The sequence below is a fragment of the Halichoeres trimaculatus genome, unplaced genomic scaffold, assembly GCF_033239565.1.
Source record: "Halichoeres trimaculatus isolate MK-OKI-2021-1 unplaced genomic scaffold, fHalTri1.1 fHalTri1_scaffold_15, whole genome shotgun sequence".
Lineage (NCBI taxonomy): Eukaryota > Metazoa > Chordata > Actinopteri > Labriformes > Labridae > Halichoeres > Halichoeres trimaculatus.
The window spans coordinates 952,275-972,771 of NW_027437193.1; the positions used below are offsets into that span (position 1 = coordinate 952,275).

The 20,497-nt window shown below is 44.0% G+C and overlaps 1 protein-coding gene across 2 annotated transcripts; it reads left to right on the top strand.

The window, feature by feature from the left end:
* Positions 1–1,114: 1,114 nt before the first annotated feature.
* LOC141803835 (uncharacterized) lies at positions 1,115–20,015 on the top strand. 2 transcript variants are annotated; one of them, XM_074687854.1, is made up of 16 exons: positions 1,115–1,175; positions 1,514–1,559; positions 3,450–3,543; positions 3,684–3,755; positions 13,012–13,107; positions 13,288–13,508; positions 13,593–13,743; positions 14,068–14,238; positions 14,621–14,740; positions 17,061–17,171; positions 17,321–17,514; positions 17,717–17,813; positions 17,918–17,998; positions 18,158–18,373; positions 18,601–18,692; positions 19,008–20,015. In XM_074687854.1, the coding sequence occupies exons 2-15, from the start codon at positions 1,534–1,536 to the stop codon at positions 18,685–18,687; spliced, it is 1,737 nt and encodes a 578-aa protein (XP_074543955.1). In that variant the 5' UTR covers positions 1,115–1,175; positions 1,514–1,533; the 3' UTR covers positions 18,688–18,692; positions 19,008–20,015. The 2 variants fall into 2 exon arrangements, with proteins under 2 accessions (XP_074543955.1, XP_074543957.1); XM_074687856.1 differs by having other exon boundaries at positions 19,011–20,015.
* Positions 20,016–20,497: the final 482 nt, after the last annotated feature.

Here is a 20,497-nt window from a genome sequence, read left to right on the forward strand (position 1 = left end):
CAGAGAAACTGCTTCATCTTTCTGCTCTGGTTGTAGCTTCAGCCGTGAAGAGAAACTCTGAAATTCAGAGCTGATCTGGCTCCGTTCATTATGTCTGTTTGTTGCTCTAGTCAAGCTAAACACGATACGATGCGGTTTGTTTTATTCTGAAAGTCACAGTGTTTATATAGCTTCTATATACTGTATAATATAGATTCCCTGCATAACTTCCTGCCCCGCACTCGATCTGCCCTACGCTGAATTGTGGAGTCACAGCTCCAGCATCCGTCCAAAAACTGGATGGTTGTGCACTTGCTGAGACTTGCCACAGCCTGACTGCTGTATTTCAGCCGTTACAGTGAACAAACAATGAACAAAGGTTCATAATTTGACTTGTTAAAGGGACAAACTTGAATGTTGCTTCAATTCTTTGCTCTTTGTTGCATTCCCTGAAAACTGGTTGTACTACCAGATATTTTGAATGGTGTTTGTCCTCTGGATATTTTTATTGTGTTATAACTGATCTTTTATACTTTTTTGGTGTAAAATATGTGTTTTTTTAATAAGTTGAGAAATGATACTAGAAAATTCATTATATTCATGTCATTTTTAGGAAAAATACTATATGGGGATATGATTTATTACCAGGATATAAAATAACATATATCAGGATACAAAATGTTGTAAATGTTTTAAAGCTCTGCAATATTTTCAGTCAGCTGTTTGAATAGTTAAAGCTGTTTAACAGAGTTGTTGAGCTGTTAAATCAAACTGATGAAAGCTTCAGTGAGTTGGAGCTCCAGATTGAAGGTTTTTCTCCTGATGTGTGTTTGTGTTACTCCAGCTGTGTTCAGTCAGGCTCACTGAGCTTTGTTTTGCTTCCTCTGCTGCTGTAATTACACACTTTAGGCTGTTTAGCGCGGACAGAGCTGTTCCTGCTCATATTTCAGATCATTTGTGCTTTGTTTGGGTTTGTTCTCTGAAATAAAGTCATTCTGTTATTGATTCATTTACTGTTTGTTGTTGTAGAAACACTCAACTGAAGTTTATCTGAACGGTGAAAAAAATCAAATCAAACAAACTGGCTTAAACCGCTGAATGACGTCATCGTCCACTCTGACCAATCAGAGCAGAGTGTCATCAGCGATGAACGCTCGAGCTCTCCTCCCGTTCGCTGACCGTGTTTACCTCCATAGGTGAGTCCAGATCCTCAGCCGTTAGTCCGGACCGAGGGGGGTCAGGGTGACCGACGAAGGGATCTAGCCCTACATCATCTAGTCCTGGTCTTATTTGATCCCGATCCTTGGTCTCGGACTCTTTAACGGCTCCATTAGCGCCCATTAGCCGTTAGCTCCTGCTAAAGCTAACTAGCCTAACGGTCACTTTAGATCCAAACTGTTTGATTCACTAACGATCACTAAAACTGATAGATGATTAATGTGTGTGTGTGTGTGTGTGTGTGTGTGTGTGTGTGTGTGTGTGTGTGTGTGTGTGTGTGTGTGTGTGTGTGTGTGTGTGTGTGTGTGTGTCTCAGTGACCTCAGCAGCAGCAGTGATGAGCAGCAGAAGCCGCCGGACCTGGTGAGTCTCCTTCATGTCCCTGATCCGGACCGTGGGGTTTGTGAAATCATGTCACAGTGATCATATTTATGATTTCAGAGCGCTTTTCATAAACTCCAAGATGCTTCACAGGGTAGACTGAAATAAAGTGCAAGTTAAAAACAGATACTAATGTACAAATAGAGAAGTAACAGTAACATCCACACATCTGAGGTGGAGGGTGCAGGAAGGGGTGGAGGGTGGAGGGTGGAGCATGTCTGTGATGTCCTCACGGGAGCAGGTGAGGAGGCTGGTGGCTGAGTTTTAAATGCACTGAAGTTAATTGAGGAGGTTGGTGGTTGTGCCATAAAGGGTGATGTCACAGTGGTCAGTGCGTGATGTGATGAAGACGATGATGAGGGTTTCAGCTGCAGGGAAGGACAGAGGGGGGTATGGGAGCCCATTCCCGCAAGATAAAATAATTTAAAAAAAAAAAAAGTCATAATTATGAGATAAAAAGTCAAAATTATGAGTTTCTAGTGCTCCTGCTTGCGTTGTGGTCTCTGCATCACCTCACGTTTAGTGCATCTCCTCCTCTGCCCAGCCATGTGAACATGTTATGCAATCCTAAACAATGTGACTTATTTTATCAAATGAATAGAAAGATGAAAATCAGCATGATTTATTGTTATGTCTTCTAATCTGGTATCACTGGAACTAAACACATTACATACACATACGTATTAATGTGGCGCTGGTGTTGATTCAAGTTTGATCAAAACAAACTGATATACTGTATATTTATAAATATATATTTATATTTATATCAGTTTGTTTTGATCATTCAAAAGAATGTTGTAATGATCAGTAAATGTATATCAACAAATGATAATTTAACAAATAAAATAATATTTCTATATAGATTCTTAAGTTTTCCGAGGTGTACCCGAATGCACCACAAAGGCCCCCCAAAGCATTACCTTAATAAGAGGCGGTTTAGACGCGCACTCAGTATAGTATAAAGTAAGTAGTATAAGTATAAATGCTGAAACAGGCCGGGTACAAATGTTCAGTATATATTTAACTATTCAACACTGCAACACTTGGTTTACATCTCAGGGAACTAGTCCTGTGATCTATAGCCTTCAAAATAAAATAATAATAATGTAGTTTTACAATGCACACTTCAGTGTAGCCTGTGTGCTACTAGCCTATATGCTATGTAGCGTATAGGCTAAATTGAAACTTGAATCAACACCAGCGCCACGTTAATACATATGTGTATGTAATGTGTTTAGTTCCAGTGATACCAGATTAGAAGACATAACAATAAATCATGCTGGTTTTCATCTTTCTATTCATTTGATAAAATAAGTCACATTGTTTAGGATTGCATAACATGTTCACATGGCTGGGCAGAGGAGGAGATGCACTAAACGTGAGGTGATGCAGAGACCACAACACAAGCAGGAGCACTAGAAACTCATAATTTTGACTTTATTGTTTTTGTTTTATTTTTTACCTGGCAGAAATGGGCTTCCATAGAGGGGTGAAGGGATGGAGGAAGGTTGTTTATGTGACTGCTTTAATGTGGCGGCAGAAGGTGAGCTTGTTGATGAAAATGACTCCAAGGTTACCGCAGTGGGAGGAGGGTGAGAGGGTGGAGTTTAGGGAGGAGAGGTGAAAGTCTCTGGCTGTAGAAGTGAGGGGGTTTGGATCTATTCAGAGAAGTCAGAGAAGTTTGAGAGAGTTAGTTTGCAGCCAGGAGCTGATGTCAGATGTCACATCAGAGAGGATGAGATGGAGGCTGAGCAGGACAAATGAAGTCTTTAGTTCACAGGCAGGACTCTCCACCAATCAGGTGGTGACTCCACTGACATGTCTGATAAATTCCTCGGGTCTTTGAGCTCTGACACAGTTTGCTCTCCTCAGCACCATAACCCGCTCCAGCTTCCTGAGAAGAAGCGGTCCAGACCCACACTGGGACAGACGGACTCTGCAGAGACCAGGATGGACTAAAGAAGAGGTAACAGTCCAGACTTCACACTGTGTGTTTTCTGATCTGAAACAACAACAAACACACTACAGCACAGATAAACAACAACAACAACATGAAGGACAGGTGTGGTTGACTCTGATGATGATGATGGTGATCTTCCTCCTCAGGATGAGAAGCTGCTGCGGCTGATGAAGGAGTTTGGCTCAAACAGCTGGTCTTCAGTGTCTTTTCATTTTAAAGTGAGTGCTTTTATTTTGAACTTCAGAACCACACGCTGCTTCCTGTGAGTCTGTGCGCTCTGAGAGAGAGCGCCCCCTGGAGTCTTGATTTAGAATCTACTGTTCAGTAGCTGCAGATTAATGTTCAAAGGAAACCCCGACCTGACTGACTGATGGAGGGCGTTTGATAAACATTAGTTTCAGCTTTAAAACCTCTGAGAAATGCTGCAGACCCTTTAGTTTTTATACATTTAATACATTTCTTTTGCTCATAGGCCTCCTTTGTTGTTTGGTTGTAATGCATTCTGGGTAATGATGTCAAACACTAGCTGTGTCCCAATTCAGGGGCTGCAGCCTACAGAGGCTGTAGCCTTCGGAGGACCCAGCCTTTATAGCCTGCGAAGACCGCAAAGGCCGAACTGAATTGAGACGGTCTGGTCTACGAAGCATTTCCTGTTTGTCACCCTCGACGTCACACAGCCCCGCCCTCACCTGTCAGGCTTACATTACCTTTAAACACACGAAAACCAAAACCTCACATTTAAACAGGATGATTTTTACTATCTTTTTATTACTTTGCGTTATTATTATTATTATCATTATTATTATCATCATTTTTATCATTATATCATTTGTATTATGATTATCCCTATTGATAGAGTATAGATCTACCATTTACATGAGAGTAAGGCAACAACGTACATATTCAACATTTGATCAAGTGCTGGGGGGATGATAAATAAATAAGTATAAAATAAAAGCTGCTGAAATGATTTAATGTCTTTTGTGAATTCCCTGTAAAAAATACATAAATAAATAAAAAAAAACTCTGAGTAAGTTTTTTTCCCAAGAGAATTTACATTTATGGACATATTTTTATATAATAATGAGAAGATTCATAAAGAACTCTTTTTCCTCAGTATATTACTTGAAAAGAGCCCAAACACATTTTCTTACACAGAGAAACAAAATATTCTTTCACGTTTTAGAAACACAGTCACATAGTTGTTGCCAGAAATCCTTCATATCTGGATAAAACAGGACTTCTTTTGGAGTTCGGCCGTGTCCATCATGTTCGGCATTCATACGCAATGCATCATGGGATATGTGAGGCTATGAAGGATTCACCGAACCCGTCCTTCGCGGCCCCCGAAACGGAGGACAGATTCGTCGGCCGCATTTGGAGGAGCCTCCGTATTGGGACAGCCTCCGACGCACCGCTGTGACGTAATCGGTCTTCAAATCCAGCCTCTGTAGGCTGCAGCCCCTGAATTGGGACACAGCTTCTGTATGCCTCTGAGTTGCTGATCATGATAAAATGTTGCAGCTGCGGTCCTGTCGCCATCTAGTGGCTCTTTTGCACAATGACTTCAGTTCAGCCTCCCATTTAAAACCTGAGCACACAGACAGAGAATAATTCAAGCTGTGTCCCTGAAACAGCTGCAGACGAGTCCTGAGGAACTCTGGGAGTTGATGAAGCGCCGTTAATGTGGTGGTAAACAACTTTTAACTAGTGTAGGTTAGAATGAGAGCGGTCAGAGGAATCAACACAAACTGAAGTAGTTTTGTTTTAGCGCCGTAAAAACTATGACAGGGCTCTGTGCTGACTGTTGCTTATCAAAGTCAACCGGTGAATTGTTGACTGGGTTTGGTTAGTCAGACGCGTGAACTCAAATTGACGCCTTCTTGATTTGCAGCTTTATTCTTATAATAAATCAAAATACAAAAGAAGCCGTTCGTCACGGTCAAAGAACTGTGTGCTGATCCAGTCAAATAAAACACGCCCTCTCACCTGGTGAGCACACCTATAACACTTTCCAAGACTCCACCCATGTTTAAGTGAACACAAATAAATATAAAGTGTGCATAAATAAAAATGGCTGCAACACACCGGCTCCTAATTGTTCATGTCTAGATACATAACAATTCTATCAAAATAAACATGAAGCCATTACAAAACAACAATAGTATACAGAATTCATTTCAACTTTTTTCTTTTTCTTTTTTTTTCTTTTTTTTTTTTTTTGTCCTTAAGTCCATACATCTCCAATTTATCAAGAGCAAATCCTCATAAAGTTCATCAGTTCAGTCTTTAAGCTAACTCACCATAGGGTCCAGTCCTTGTACTAGTTTGAACACACACATTACTGTGCTGCTTGCAAAAGACACAGTTTGGTGATAGGCCTTTCTAAAATGCTAGTTTTTGTCTTGATCCGAGCAGATCTTACAAATCCTCGCTTGTCTGCAAAGATGTCCAGTACTCTTCCCAACAACCAGGAACTGCGGGGAGCTGTAGAGTCAGCTATCAAAACTATGTCTCCCTGAACAAGATTTCTTTTCTCCTTATTCCACTTGTGGCGTTCTTGCAACAAAGGTAAGTACTCTTGGATCCATCTTTTCCAAAAGAGGTCAGAGATGTATTGAACTTGTTTCCAGCGCCTCCTTGCATAACAATCTGAGCTTTGAAACAATCCTGGTGGTAATACAGGTTTCCCTTTCATTGTTAATAGATGATTGGGGGTCAGGGCTTCCAAGTCATTGGGATCCTCAGATACTTTAGTTATAGGTCGATCATTGAGGATGGTCTCCACTTCACACAGCACTGTGTGAAAGCCTTCATCATCCAACGTCTGTTGCTGCAGCACAGAACTCAGTATCTTTCTGATCATTTTGATGATTCTTTCCCACACTCCTCCATGGTGAGATGCTGCTGGAGGGTTAAAACACCACTTGATTTCCTGTTGCAGGAGAGCTCTTTGAATTTTACAATGGTCCAAATTAGAAAGGATTTCTCTCAACTCTCTTTCTGCTCCAATAAAATTTGTTCCATTGTCTGATCTCATGGTTTCAACTTGTCCACGTCTGCAGATAAATCTGCGCAAAGCATTGATGCAAGAATCTGTGTCGAGTGAGTACGCACATTCCAAATGAACTGCCCGGCTTGCCATACATGTGAAAATAACACCATAGCGTTTCACCAAGCTGCGTCCTCTTTTCACTTCAATAGGTCCAAAATAGTCGACACCCACGTTGGTGAATGGAGGCAGATCAGGTGAGATTCTTTCTTTTGGCAGGTCTGCCATTTTTTGCTCCACCAGCTGTCCTCTCTGGCGTCTACAGACTCCACAATCTAAGATGATTTTCCTTGCAGCAGCATTAGCATTTGTTATCCAATAGTTCTGGCGTAGTCTGGAGAGGATGTGATTTCTGCCAGCATGACCTAACTGGTTATGGATGTGTTTTAAAATCAAAGACGACACATGCTGCTCCTTGGACAGAATAACGGGATGTTTAATGTTCTCAGGCATTGCTGCCTTACTCAAACGTCCTCCAACTCTGAGCAACTCATCCTGCAGAATAGGATCTAGTTTGTAAATATTGCTCTCTTTTTTCACTTCAGACCTTCCAGAAGTTAATGCTGCAATCTCACTGTAGAACCTCTCCTGCTGACAGTAGCGAATGATGGAGGTCTCTGCTTCTTTAAGGTCATCAATAGACAAACTTTGTCCACCCAGTGTACTTTTCAGCTGTTGCATTTCATGATCCACTTGAACTTGATCACCTCTGAGAGCATTTTCCAGTAAATGCTTCCTTTTCCGACTCAACTCCAGTAGAGTTCTTTTCAACTTTTCATACCATGCAACTGAGCTTTTTAGCTTCATCCAGTCTGAAAAATAGATCATGAGCTGATGAGTGGCATTAGAGGTGTCCTTCACAACAACAGCATTCACCAAGAGATCTCTTTTTACTTCTGGGTCACTATCCACACAACCAACATCCAATTTGTTAACTGGCCATTTCTCCTCTTCCTTCCTCAGAAACTCTGGTCCTTCCATCCACCTGCTTTTGCTTAAAAGCTGTTCAACTCTGAGTCCTCTTGAGGCATCATCAGCTGGATTCTGAGCTGTGGGGATGTATCTCCATTGTGAAATGTCTGAAGCTTCTCGGATCACAGATACTCTGTTGGCAACAAAGGTGTGAAACCTTTTGTCTTCGTTTCTGATGTATCCGAGCACTGAGATACTGTCTGTCCAAAATACAGATTTCTCCAGTTTAAGTTTCAGCTCTGCATGAAGCATCCTATCCACTCGGATTGCAAGAACCGCAGCTGTGAGCTCCATTCGGGGTATAGTCACCTGCTTCAAAGGCGCCACCCTCGCCTTGCCAAGGACAAAAGCAACATGAACATCTTCCGCATTTTGAATTCTGATGTAACTGACAGTGCCGTATCCATCCTGACTGGCATCAGAGAAGTGATGGAGCTGCATAGTTGTTGGCTGTCCAAAGCTGTTTGGTTTAAAGCACCGGCTGACCTTAAAATCTGCCACTTTTTGAAGGTTTGCCAACCACTTTTCCCACCTAATTTGTAAAGTATGAGGTACTGGCTCATCCCAATGACACTTCATGCGGCAAAGCTCCTGCAGCATCTTTTTTGCCACAAGCGTCAGTGGTGCCAAAAGACCCAAAGGATCATATACAGAGCAAATGATTGACAGCATCCCACGCCTGGTATGTGGTTTGTCTTTGATTGCCAGTCTGAACTTGAACATATCCGTTTCAACACACCAGTGCAAGCCAAGAGCCCTCTCCAATGGCAACTTGTCTCTATCAAGATCCAGTTCATGCAAATTTGTTGACCTGTGCTCCTCAGGAATGGCATGCAACACTTTTCGACTATTACTGGTCCACTTTGTCAGCTGAAATCCTCCTCTGTTGCACATTGCCATGAGGTTCTCAACCATGAGAACAGCCTCCTCTTCTGTCGGCACACTTTTAAGCAGGTCATCTACATAAAAGTTGTGAATCACTGTGTTTGACACTTCAGCAGGAAAACTATGCTGGTTGTCTTCTGCGGTCTTGAGAAGGGCATAACATGCACAGCTTGGCGAAGATACTGCACCAAAAAGGTGAACTGTCATGCGATACTCCACTAATTTTTGATGTATGTCACCATTTGGCCACCATAAGAATCTGAGGAAGTCTTTGTGTTCTTCTGCAACCTTGGCCTGATGGAACATTGCTTTTATATCTGCCATAACAGCCACAGGCTCCAGCCTGAATCTTGTCAGAACCCCTACAAGAGAGCTGGTTAGATTGGGGCCTTGTAACAGTTTCTGATTCAGAGATGTTCCTTTGAACTCAGCACCGCAGTCAAACACCACCCTCAAAGTTCCTTTCTTTGGGTGACGGACTCCATGATGAGGAATGTACCACACCTTTCCTTCAGGCTGCTTCAGCTGATGTTGTGGAACTCTTTCAGCATAACCTTTACTGATAACATCCTCAAGAAAGGCTGTATATTCACAGTGGAAGTTTTTGTCTTTCAGGAACCTCTTTTTCAGTCCACGGATGCGTTGTTCAGCGACACAAAGGTTATTTGGCAGCACCACAGCATCTGTCTTAAAGGGAAGCTTCATCTTGTAATGCCCATCATGAAACTTGACTGAGTTGGACATAATATTCATGAACTTTATGTCTTCTCTGGACATTTCCTCCTTTCCATCCATTTTCTCATTAAAATCATGATTATACTGATTAACAAGCAGCTCTTCCAATCTGTCAACAGCAACACGATTGACAGTTACCACTGCAGCTGAGCAGCTACTCTGCTCTCCACTGCTTCCCTGGAGAGGTCCATTAATCACCCAGCCCAGCAGTGTTCTTACAGCATACGGTCCATCTCCAACACTGTTTACAACTCCCCAAGGTTCCATTAACTTGGAAGCGTTAGTGCCAATCAACAGGTCTACATCAGCTTGGATTTTGGGAACATGAATGCCATCCAAATATGGCCATTTTGCCAACTCTTCTCTGGAGATTATGTTACGTGTCGTAACAGGCATTTTCTTCTGTGTCAAAACTTGAGGAAGGGCAAAGAAATTTTTGTCACTGAAACCAGAAATCTCCAGACCCTGAAGAATGAAACTTTGCACTTCCTGGTCTGGCGCCATTGTCCGCAGATGAATTTTTGATCTTGTACCATTCACTTTTAACCTTCTCATTAAACTTTCAGTGCAGAAAGTTGACGTACTTCCTGGATCCAAAAATGCGTAGGTTTGAATTATTTTGTCACCTTTAGAAGACTTGATCTGTACTGGGAGGATGGAGAGAATTCCGTCATTTCCACCGGCTCCTGTATGACCACAAGTTGAGATACAAGTTTTGTCCACTGGATTTTCCTGAATTGAGTCCGTGCTCTTTTTCTTTGTGCTAATATGAAGAACACTAGGATGTCTCAAACTGCAAATTTTGCAGGTCATGCGCCTTTCGCAGTCTCTGCTCATGTGTCCACTGCACAAGCAACCAAAACAGATTCCTTTCTCCTTTAGAAAGCTTATCTTTTGCCTGTGTGTTTTCTTCTCCAGTTGAGGGCATTGTTCCAACTTGTGATCACTGGAACAGCATAGACATACATTTGAGTTTGCTGTATTTGTCTGAACACCTTGTTTGTTGTGAGATGCATTAATTACACCTGCTCTCTGATCGGTGGTTACAATGGCTGTGGCAAAACTGTGTCCCTTGATCCTTGTCTTTGACAGTGGCTTGCTCTTATTTTCAAGTGTGTTTGATTTCCCATCCTGTAAATCTCCAAAGATAGGGTCAGAGGCAATTTTTACTTCACGCTCAATGAAAACAACAATATCCATAAAGCAAGCCCTACGATGAAATCTCTCCGATAATTCACTTGCCCTTGTTCTCCATTTTTCTCTTAGCTTGTAAGGAAGTTTTTGGATCACAGCTCGCATGTTAGCTGGCATATCAAGCTCTTTGATGTATTCCAAATCCTCCATAGCATTGCAGCATTCACGTAAAATAAGTGAGTACGCCTGAAGGCCTTTAACATCCTCAGATTTTACTGAAGGCCATCCAAGCACCTTTTCCACGTATGCTGCACTGATTTTTAACTCATCTCCAAAATGTTCTTGCAGCAGTTCCAGAGCCCTCCTATATCCTCTATCTGGAGCCAGATGTTGACAGCTGCGAACAAGCTCTTGAGGTTGCCCCCTAGTGTATTGCTGAAGGAAGTACAGGCAATCTCCTTTGTTGTTAGTTTTTTCATCCACACAATGTTGAAAAGCTCTGATAAAAGCCCTGTATGAAAGAGGATCTCCATAGAAGACTGGTATTTCTCTTGTTGGTAATGAGTTTGAATTCTGCTGTTGTACCAGGAGTTCTGTGATTTGATTTTGTTTGTGTAACAGACTGTAGAAAGGAGCATCCTGACTGTATGAAGCTGGCAGACCAGAGTCCAGTGGTGCTGCTGCTCCATAGGTTTGTGCTTCTGTTTCCTTTCCCCTTGTACCTGTTTCAGGTGAAAGTTGAACTGATTGTGACAGAGCCTGTGCCTTCTCCTGCTTTATTGGTAAGTCCGTGATTTTCCCAGTATTGCCAGGTAAGAGCTCAAATTCTCTGACATCATGATTGAGGTGTTTTGATTGTTCCTTTGGGTTTTCACTTTTTTTTATGTATGATTCCATTCCATCTGTTACTGTGCTGTGTCCGTCACAGCTTGCTAAAACTGCTAATTTAGCAGTGGAGGCTGCAATTTCCGTCTCAATTTCCAACTGTTCTTTTTTCCTCCGTAGCTGTTCAGCTTGTTCTTCCAATAAGTGTTTTTTCTGCAGAGCAGCAGCACGGGCCTCCAGTGCAGCCTTTTCAGCCATTGCTTGAATACGCTTGGATGAAACAGATGATCGACCACTCCTTGAGCTGTGATCACTTTTACCAGATGATCTGTGTGACACATTAGTTGCAACATTTGATACACTGTCATGTGGCTGAACTTCCATTTCCTTTTCAGCATCACCAGAAACATCATCATTTTTCAACCACATGTTAACGCCATCCGTAAACTCATTGATATTTAGCATCTTAGCTTTGTACCATATTTCGTGTTTTTCAGCCTCTTTTTCTGGCAACAACCCCAACAAAGTGTCATGCGCATTTTGAGCATCGTCACACACCATTTTGAACTTTTCAAATGTACATTGTACCTCTTTTTTGCATTCTCTGTCCGTCATTAATTCAGCAACAAGTGCCTTTAGTTTGCTTGCTTTATTCAGTTTAGTTTTCCTGGATTTTTGCAACGTGTCAATTTTGTCCATCAGCGCTTTCATTGTGAGCTTTGATTGACGCTTTGTATGACCACCAGATCCTGATTGCGTTTCCACACTTTTTGGACGTACATCAGCATTAACTTGTAATTTACTGACCACAGATTCATCATGTCCTTTGTCGTCTTTATCATTGTCTTTTGGCATAGATTCGGCACCCACCAATTCAGTTTGCAGCTCTTTTCCATCGTCAAACATTTCTCGGCGAAAGCCACTCACTTTTACGCGCGTCAGCGCTCCTCCTTTGTGTCCTGCACGCTGTGTGTGTGCGAACCGCTGACCTGTATGATGATCAGTTTTACAACTTTTGCGAAGTGATCCATTTAATATTCACATCTCCGCTGACTGCTGACCCTTTGTTTCCACGGCTCGACTCCACACAAGCGGCGAAACATCCGATCCACATATCCTTCCACTCCACTGCTGCGCAGAAAGCCTTTATCCCACGAAGAACTTTGGCACCGAAAATCCACGCGGACCTTGAGAGTCGAGTTCTTTGACTTATTGTGCTGACTGTTGCTTATCAAAGTCAACCGGTGAATTGTTGACTGGGTTTGGTTAGTCAGACGCGTGAACTCAAATTGACGCCTTCTTGATTTGCAGCTTTATTCTTATAATAAATCAAAATACAAAAGAAGCCGTTCGTCACGGTCAAAGAACTGTGTGCTGATCCAGTCAAATAAAACACGCCCTCTCACCTGGTGAGCACACCTATAACACTTTCCAAGACTCCACCCATGTTTAAGTGAACACAAATAAATATAAAGTGTGCATAAATAAAAATGGCTGCAACAGCTCTATTGTACTACAGCACTACTGCACTTTACTGGACTTTACTGCACTTTACTGGACTTTACTGCACTTTACTGGACTTTACTGGACTTTACTGCACTTTACTGCACTTTACTGGACTTTACTGGACTTTACTGCACTTTACTGGACTTTACTGCACTTTACTGGACTTTACTGGACTTAACTGCACTTTACCGTACTCTCCTTTGTAGTTATGAAGTTCTCTGAAAACAATGGTTTGACCGTACTCTGTCCTCTGTTTGACCTCACTATCTTCTCTGTGACCTCAGTTTGTCCTCTGTCCTTTCTGTGACCTCTTTCTGGTTTTCTGTCCTCTGTATGACCTCAGTCTGTCCCATGTGTGTCCTCAGGGTCAGAGGTCAGGTGTGGAGTGTCAGAGGAGGTGGCAGCTCATCAAGAATCCAGAGCTGGTCAAAGGTCCCTGGACTCCAAAGGAGGATGAGGGGGTAGACTCTGCTCACATGTCCTCTTTCTGTGACCTCACTCTGGACTCATAAAGTCCCAGCCTGTGAAACCAGACCACCCAGGACCTGACCTGGTTATTTGGGACTTGTTTGATCAGACAGAGACAAACAGGACTCTTGTGTGGTGAGTTTTAATGCCCTGTGATGTCACTTCCTGTTCAGCTCAACGATCTGGTGCAGAGGTTCGGTGTGAAGCGCTGGTCTCTCATTGCCAAACACCTGCACAGTCGCAACGGGAAGCAGTGCCGCGAGCGCTGGCACAACCACCTGAACCCGGAGGTGAAGAAGAGCAGCTGGACCCTGGAGGAGGACCGGGTCATCTGTGAGGCGCACAGACTGCTGGGAAACCGCTGGGCCGACATCTCCAAGCTGCTTCCTGGCAGGTAGGTGGAGCAGGTGTGGTTCAGAGCGGCCGGAGGCTGCAGGAGCTGGAGCTGGAGCTGAAGCTGGAGCTGTGTGTGTTACAGGACGGATAACTCCATCAAAAACCACTGGAACTCCACCCTGAAGAGGAAGGTGGAGAGGGAGGGGTACCTGCAGTCCTGCAGCTCCACCAACACCTCCTCTGACTCCTCCTCCATCACACCTCCATCCAGCATGGCTCACATCCCCACCAAGGTCACACAGCTCCACCCATCACCCACCACCTGTCCTGACAACATATCACAGCCCCACCTGTCACCCACCACCTGTCCTGACCGCATATTACAGCTCCACCCGTCACCCACCACCTGTCCTGACCGCATATTACAGCTCCACCCATCACCCACCACCTGTCCTGACCACATATCACAGCCCCACCCGTCACCCACCACCTGTCCTGACCACATATTACAGCCCCACCCGTCACCCACCACCTGTCCTGACCACATATCACAGCCCCACCCGTCACCCACCACCTGTCCTGACCACACAGCCGTATCACTGTCTGTCCTCCAGCAGGCGGACAGCCAGTCCAGTCTTAGGGACGAGTCCAGCTGCACCTCCAAGGACCAGAGCCGTCTCCACAACAACCAGGAACACCTGTGCTCCATCTGTGTACCCGCCAGCTCAGACTGTGACCTGTCTCTGAGCATGTGCGAGCTGACTGTCCCCACGGAGCTGATGGAGGAGGTACCTCACACTCTCTGTGGCTTTAGGCTTTTATTTTGGAATCCCTTCTGACTGTCTCTCAGGCTGACAGTTTCCTCTCCCTGATTCTTCATCTTGTTTATGGGTCCCTCAGCACTGTGTGTGTGTGTGTGTGTGTGTGTGTGTGTGTGTGTGTGTGTGTGTGTGTGTGTGTGTGTGTGTGTGTGTGTGTGTGTGTGTGTCCCATCCTCTGGGCTGTGATCAGACACTCTCAGCTGTGTAGCTGCTGCAGTTCAGGGATGAAGGAGTTGATTTTGGGTTGGAAACATTAGACTGAACTGGAAACTCCTGTAAGATGTTTGTATCTTCAGCCTCCTTCTCACTGCTCCTGTAACGGGGTACCAATCCTGTTTCCTAAAACCAGGTTTCCTGTCAAAGTCCAGAGGACTGGAGCACTGGGCCCCAGGAAGCAGCCTCATCCCTGTCCTGCTGCCTGTTCAGAGACCAGTCCGACCTGTCAGTCCTCGCTCTCAGCACCAGCTACGTGAGAAGATCCCTGTGTTTGAGTTTCTGTTAAACCATGACACTGTAAAAGAGAAAAGTCTGAAAACTACAGTTACAAACCTGTCTGTAGATCAGTGTCTGTAGATCTATGTCTGTAGATCAGTGTCTGTAGATCAGTGTCTGTGGATCAGTGTCGTTGGATCAGTGTCTGACTGTAGATCAGTGTCTGTAGATCAGTGTCTGTAGATCAGTCTCTGTAGATCAGTGTCTGTATGTAGATCAGTCTCTGTAGATCAGTGTCTGTAGATCAGTCTCTGTAGATCAGTGTCTGTATGTAGATCAGTGTCTATCTGTAGATCAGTGTCTGTAGATCAGTGTCTGTAGATCAGTGTCTGTAGATCAGTGTCTGTAGATCAGTCTCTGTAGATCAGTGTCTGTATGTAGATCAGTGTCTATCTGTAGATCAGTGTCTGTAGATCAGTCTCTGTAGATCAGTGTCTGTAGATCAGTGTCGGTAGATCAGTCTCTGTAGATCAGTGTCTGTAGATCAGTCTCTGTAGATCAGTGTCTGTATGTAGATCAGTGTCTATCTGTAGATCAGTGTCTGTCTGTAGATCAGGGTAGATCAGTGTTTGTCTGTAGATCAGTGTTTGTAGATCAGTGTCTGTAGATCAGTGTCTGTAGATCAGGGTAGATCAGTGTTTGTCTGTAGATCAGTGTTTGTAGATCAGTGTCTGTAGATCAGTGTCTGTAGATCAGACTCTGTAGACCAGTGTCTATCTGTAGATCAGTGTCTGTCTGTAGATCAGTGTCTGTATGTAGATCAGTGTCTGTATGTAGATCAGTGTCTGTATGTAGATCAGTGTCTGTCTGTAGATCAGTGTCTGTATGTAGATCAGTGTCTGTATGTAGATCAGTGTCTGTATGTAGATCAGTGTCTGTATGTAGATCAGTGTCTGTAGATCAGTGTCTGTGAATCAGTCTCTGTAAATCAGTGTCTTTAGATCAGTCTCTGTAGATCAGTGTCTGTAGATCAGTGTCTGAAGATCAGTGTCTGTAGATCAGTGTCTGTAGATCAGTGTCTGAAGATCAGTGTCTGAAGATCAGTGTCTGTAGATCAGTGTCTGTAGATCAGTCTCTGTAGATCAGTGTCTGTAGATCAGTCTCTGTAGATCAGTGTCTGTAGATCAGTCTCTGTAGATCATTGTCTGTAGATCAGTGTCTGTATGTAGATCAGTGTCTGTATGTAGATCAGTGTCTGTCTGTAGATCAGTCTCTGTAGATCAGTCTCTGTAGATCAGTGTCTGTAGATCAGTGTCTGTGAATCAGTCTCCGTAGATCAGTGTCTGTATGTCGATCAGTGTCTGTAGATCAGTGTCCGTAGATCAGTGTCTGTAGATCAGTCTATGTAGATCAGTCTATGTAGATCAGTCTCCGTAGATCAGTGTCCGTAGATCAGTGTCTGTAGATCAGTCTATGTAGATCAGTCTATGTAGATCAGTCTCCGTAGATCAGTGTCTGTATGTAGATCAGTGTCTGTGGATCAGTGTCTGTGGATCAGTCTCTGTAGATCAGTGTCTGTATGTAGATCAGTGTCTGTAGATCAGTGTCTGTATGTAGATCAGTGTCTGTAGATCAGTGTCTGTAGATCAGTGTTTGTAGATCAGTCTCTGTAGATCAGTGTCTGTATGTAGATCAGTGTCTGTAGATCAGTGTCTGTAGATCAGTGTCTGTAGATCAGTCTATGTAGATCAGTGTCTGTATGTAGATCAGTGTCTGTAGATCAGTGTCTGTAGATCAGTGTCTGTAGATCAGTCTCTGTAGATCAGTGTCTGTCTGTAGATCAGTGTCTGTAGATCAGTGTCTGTAGATCAGTCTCTGTAGATCAGTGTCTGTCTGTAGATCAGTGTCTGTAGATCAGTGTCTGTAGATCAGTCTCTGTAGATCAGTGTCTGTATGTAGATCAGTGTCTGTAGATCAGTGTCTGTAGATCAGTGTCTGTCGATCAGTGTCTGTATGTAGATCAGTGTCTGTAGATCAGTGTCTGTAGATCAGTCTCTGTAGATCAGTGTCTGTATGTAGATCAGTGTCTGTAGATCAGTGTCTGTAGATCAGTCTCTGTAGATCAGTCTCTGTAGATCAGTGTCTGTAGATCAGTGTCTGTAGATCAGTGTCTGTTTGTAGATGTGTGTCTGTGGATCAGTCTCTGTAGATCAGTGTCTGTATGTAGATCAGTGTCTGTAGATCAGTGTCTGTAGATCAGTGTCTGTAGATCAGTGTCTGTAGTTCAGTGTCTGTAGATCAGTGTCTGTAGATCAGTGTCTGTAGTTCAGTGTCTGTAGATCAGTGTCTGTCTGTAGGTTGCAGGTTTTCAGAAGCAGTTGTTGAACTTTGAGGGTGAAGCTCTTTTGGACTGTTCTTCCCCCACATGGATCAGAAACTACACACAGGGAGCTCTGAGTCCCTCTGAGGTAGACCCTACACACACACACACACACACACACACACACACACACACACACACACACACACACACACACACACATATGAACATGTGACCTCTTTGATTAATTTATGACCACAGTCTTAAAGTCAGTGAACATTCATCGTCTGTCTGTAGTTTCCCAGTCTGTGTTGTGAGGACCTGATGGTCCCAGGTCCGGCTCACACCTCTACCCCGGTCGGTTCCCCTACACACTCATCTCACAAGAACCAGGAGGACGTCTGTGTACACTGCAGCCTCACCACCACCACCACCACCACAAGCACCACCAGCACCATCAGCACCATCAGCAGCAGCAGCAGCAGCAGCGTGTGAGTCAGGAGGTGTACAGCAGGTCAACAGGCTGACACTCCATCCTCTGATCAACACCAGTCTCTGACAGAGGGCTGTATGCAACAGTGGAGGAGGATCCTTAACCACAACCGTCTCACACACACACACACACACACACACACACACACACACACACACACAGAAACACAGGAACTGAAGCTGGTGGTGTGTTGTGTTCAGGACCCCCCCAGAGCTCAGGGAGAGGATCAGACTGATACTCCAGTCAGCGCCTCAGACGCCCACCCCCCTGAAGGTCAGCAGAGACAGCCAGAAGGAGGTGAGGGAGGAGCTCACCTGGGTCACCTGTTTCAGGGGTCAGAAGGTCAAAAGGTCAGGGGGTCAGGGAGGCACAGGTGTGGGACTGATCTCTGTCTGCTTCAGGGCTCACCCGTCACCATGACCTCTCAGAGGGGGGGGCAGCCCAGCACCCACCCAAACAGCCGGTCCAGCAGCAGCTCTGAGGTCAGACACACACGCACACACACACACACACACACACACACACACACACACACACACACACACACATCTGTGTTCATGCCAGTTCACACACTGCCCAGGATCATCCTGTTTCACATGTCAGGAACTGGATTCTCAGATGGGACCTGGTCTGTCTCCCAGGTCCAGGGAGAGAGTATGCTGTTCTGCATCCAGCAGGTGTCCCAGGTCCAGGAGGAGTCCAGGGCCGTGTCCCAGGTCCAGGGGGAGGCCAGCTTTGTCCCACTGTGTGAGGAGCTGGGCTGCTTCTTGTTGGGGGGGCAGGTGGAGGTGTGCTGGTGTCAGCAGGCTGTGGCTGGTCCCCCTCTGTGCCCTGCAGACACACTCAACCCCTTTGAGGTAAGGACCCTGTTAGACCTGGACCCAGAGCTCTGACCATGAGGATCAGTTTTACCTTCATCACACTCAGAGATCAGCTGGAGTGTGTGTGTGTGTGTGTGTGTGTGTGTGTGTGTGTGTGTGTGTGTGTGTGTGTGTGTGTGTGTGTGTGTGTGTGTGTGTGTGCGTGTGTGTGTGTGTGTGTGTGTGTGTGTGTGTGTGTGTGTGTGTGTGTGCGTGCCCTGCAGAGTGGGGAGCTGCAGCAGGGGTTGTTCATAAAGACTGACGACCAGAGGAGCTGGTCTGAGCAGGTCCAGCTCCACATGGAGTCCTGATCCAGGTGAGTCCACATCCCTTTAAAGGCTGTGAGCGCGATGTGTGTGAGGTGATGTCATCCACACACACATGTGTCAGTGCAGACATGAAAAGGTAAGACTTACCTGCCCCTCATCACCTGATCCTCCTTCCGCTCCTCCTCCCAGGGTGTGTGTGCATCCTTCAAATGTCTCAAAATCAAGTTTTTAAAATTAATGCCTAAAAGTCTTAAATTCATGCATATGAATTTAACTACTAAACTAAAAAGTCTTGAAAAGTCTTGAAAAGTCTTGAAAAGTCTTGAGGTTGACGTTTTACTGAAACACCTTGTCTTACTCAGCAGGAGGAGTGCTCCCCCTCCTGGCACCATGGGGCCCTGCAGCTCTTTTTATCACCTCTACATCCTCTGAGTCTCCATGGTGCTGAGTCAGCCTGTGAATCATGACACAGCGTTTTCTTTCTTTAGTTTGACCCTAAATCATATTGAATTTTATATTTATTTGTGTATTTATTTCAGTATTTATTATTATATTTATTATTGTATTTATAACATTGAGTGTCATATTTATTGTTGTTATTGTTATTCTAACTAGCTTGTTTTTAATCACTTTAATTATATTTATAATATTGAGTATCACATTTATTTTTCTATTTACAATATTTATTATCAAATTGATTATATTATCATACACATGATTATATTTATTGTCATATTTATTGTAACTTTTGTTTTATTTTTTATACTTATTACATTTAATATTATATTTCTTATCCATTGTTATATGTATTATCATATTTTTTAAATGTATCACTATATTTATTGTTATGTTTATAACCATATTTAATATAAATGATATTATAAGTGAAGCTGTGATAAGTTGGTGGTCAGACGCTCACTGCCCAGCCCTGGTCGGCTCAGACTGAGCTTTTATTGATTTATGGAGCAGCTCACAGGTCTGACAGATTTTAAATGTAATGTTTGTTTTTAGCGCTCTCAGAGTATTTTAACTGGTTTTAGATCTTTGAATCAAAGCTGATTTGTCTTTATTCCTTTATTGGAGCTGTATTTTTGATCTTAATGTTTGGTACAGACACTTTAAATTCTAACGAGCACTTTGAGTTCAGTCTCTCTCAGGAGGAAGGTGAGCGACCTGGACCCTGAGGTGTCAGAGCAGGTAGCAGGTGAAACTTGACTCTGGCTTTTTTAAACCTCTGGTGTGTTTTTTTAGGACGCTCTTTAAATGTTTCAGTCACTGAAGTTTGAAGCATCAGAAAAACGTTTGATTGACTTGAAACGAGCGTCTGGTCTGACGTGTTGTTCCTGTTTGAGATGTGAGGTGAATAAAGTACGGACAGAAAACATGACGCAGGTTTTTATTCAATGTTTACCTTCAGGAACAACCTGAGCTCAAAGTGACACTTCAGAGGAGTCCCAACGTCTCAGGAGCAGAGTCCGACCTGAAACAGTTCAGGGTCCAAAAACCCGGCCCAAACCTCTGACTCCAGGAGAACCCCTTTGACCCAGGACTTGAGGAAATGACTCTAAAGTTAGCTTAGCATTAAAACTTCAGGGGTTACTCTGGTTTTTGTTCAACTGCAGGAGCTCAGACTTGACCTCAAGGACTCAAACGGTCCTGTAGGACCAGGACTTGACTCAAACTGGACCACAGGAGCCTGGACTTGCTCTCAGCTCCTCAAACAGAATCCAGGAGGTTAGACTGGACTTGGGAAACTGGGAGACAAAAACTCTTCCTCAGGGACCAAGACTTGACAGATGCTGAAGGACCTCAGAGACACGGACAGGGGGACTGCAGACACTCAGGGACTTGG

Bases quoted from the DNA above. Each gene is read 5' to 3' on its own strand.
- LOC141803835 (XM_074687854.1), top strand. From the start codon at position 1,534: ATGAGCAGCAGAAGCCGCCGGACCTG. The intron at 14,239-14,620 runs GTACCTCACACT...TCCTAAAACCAG, and splicing joins CCACGGAGCTGATGGAGGAG to GTTTCCTGTCAAAGTCCAGA. The intron at 17,515-17,716 runs GTGAGTCAGGAG...TGTTGTGTTCAG, and splicing joins AGCAGCAGCAGCAGCAGCGT to GACCCCCCCAGAGCTCAGGG.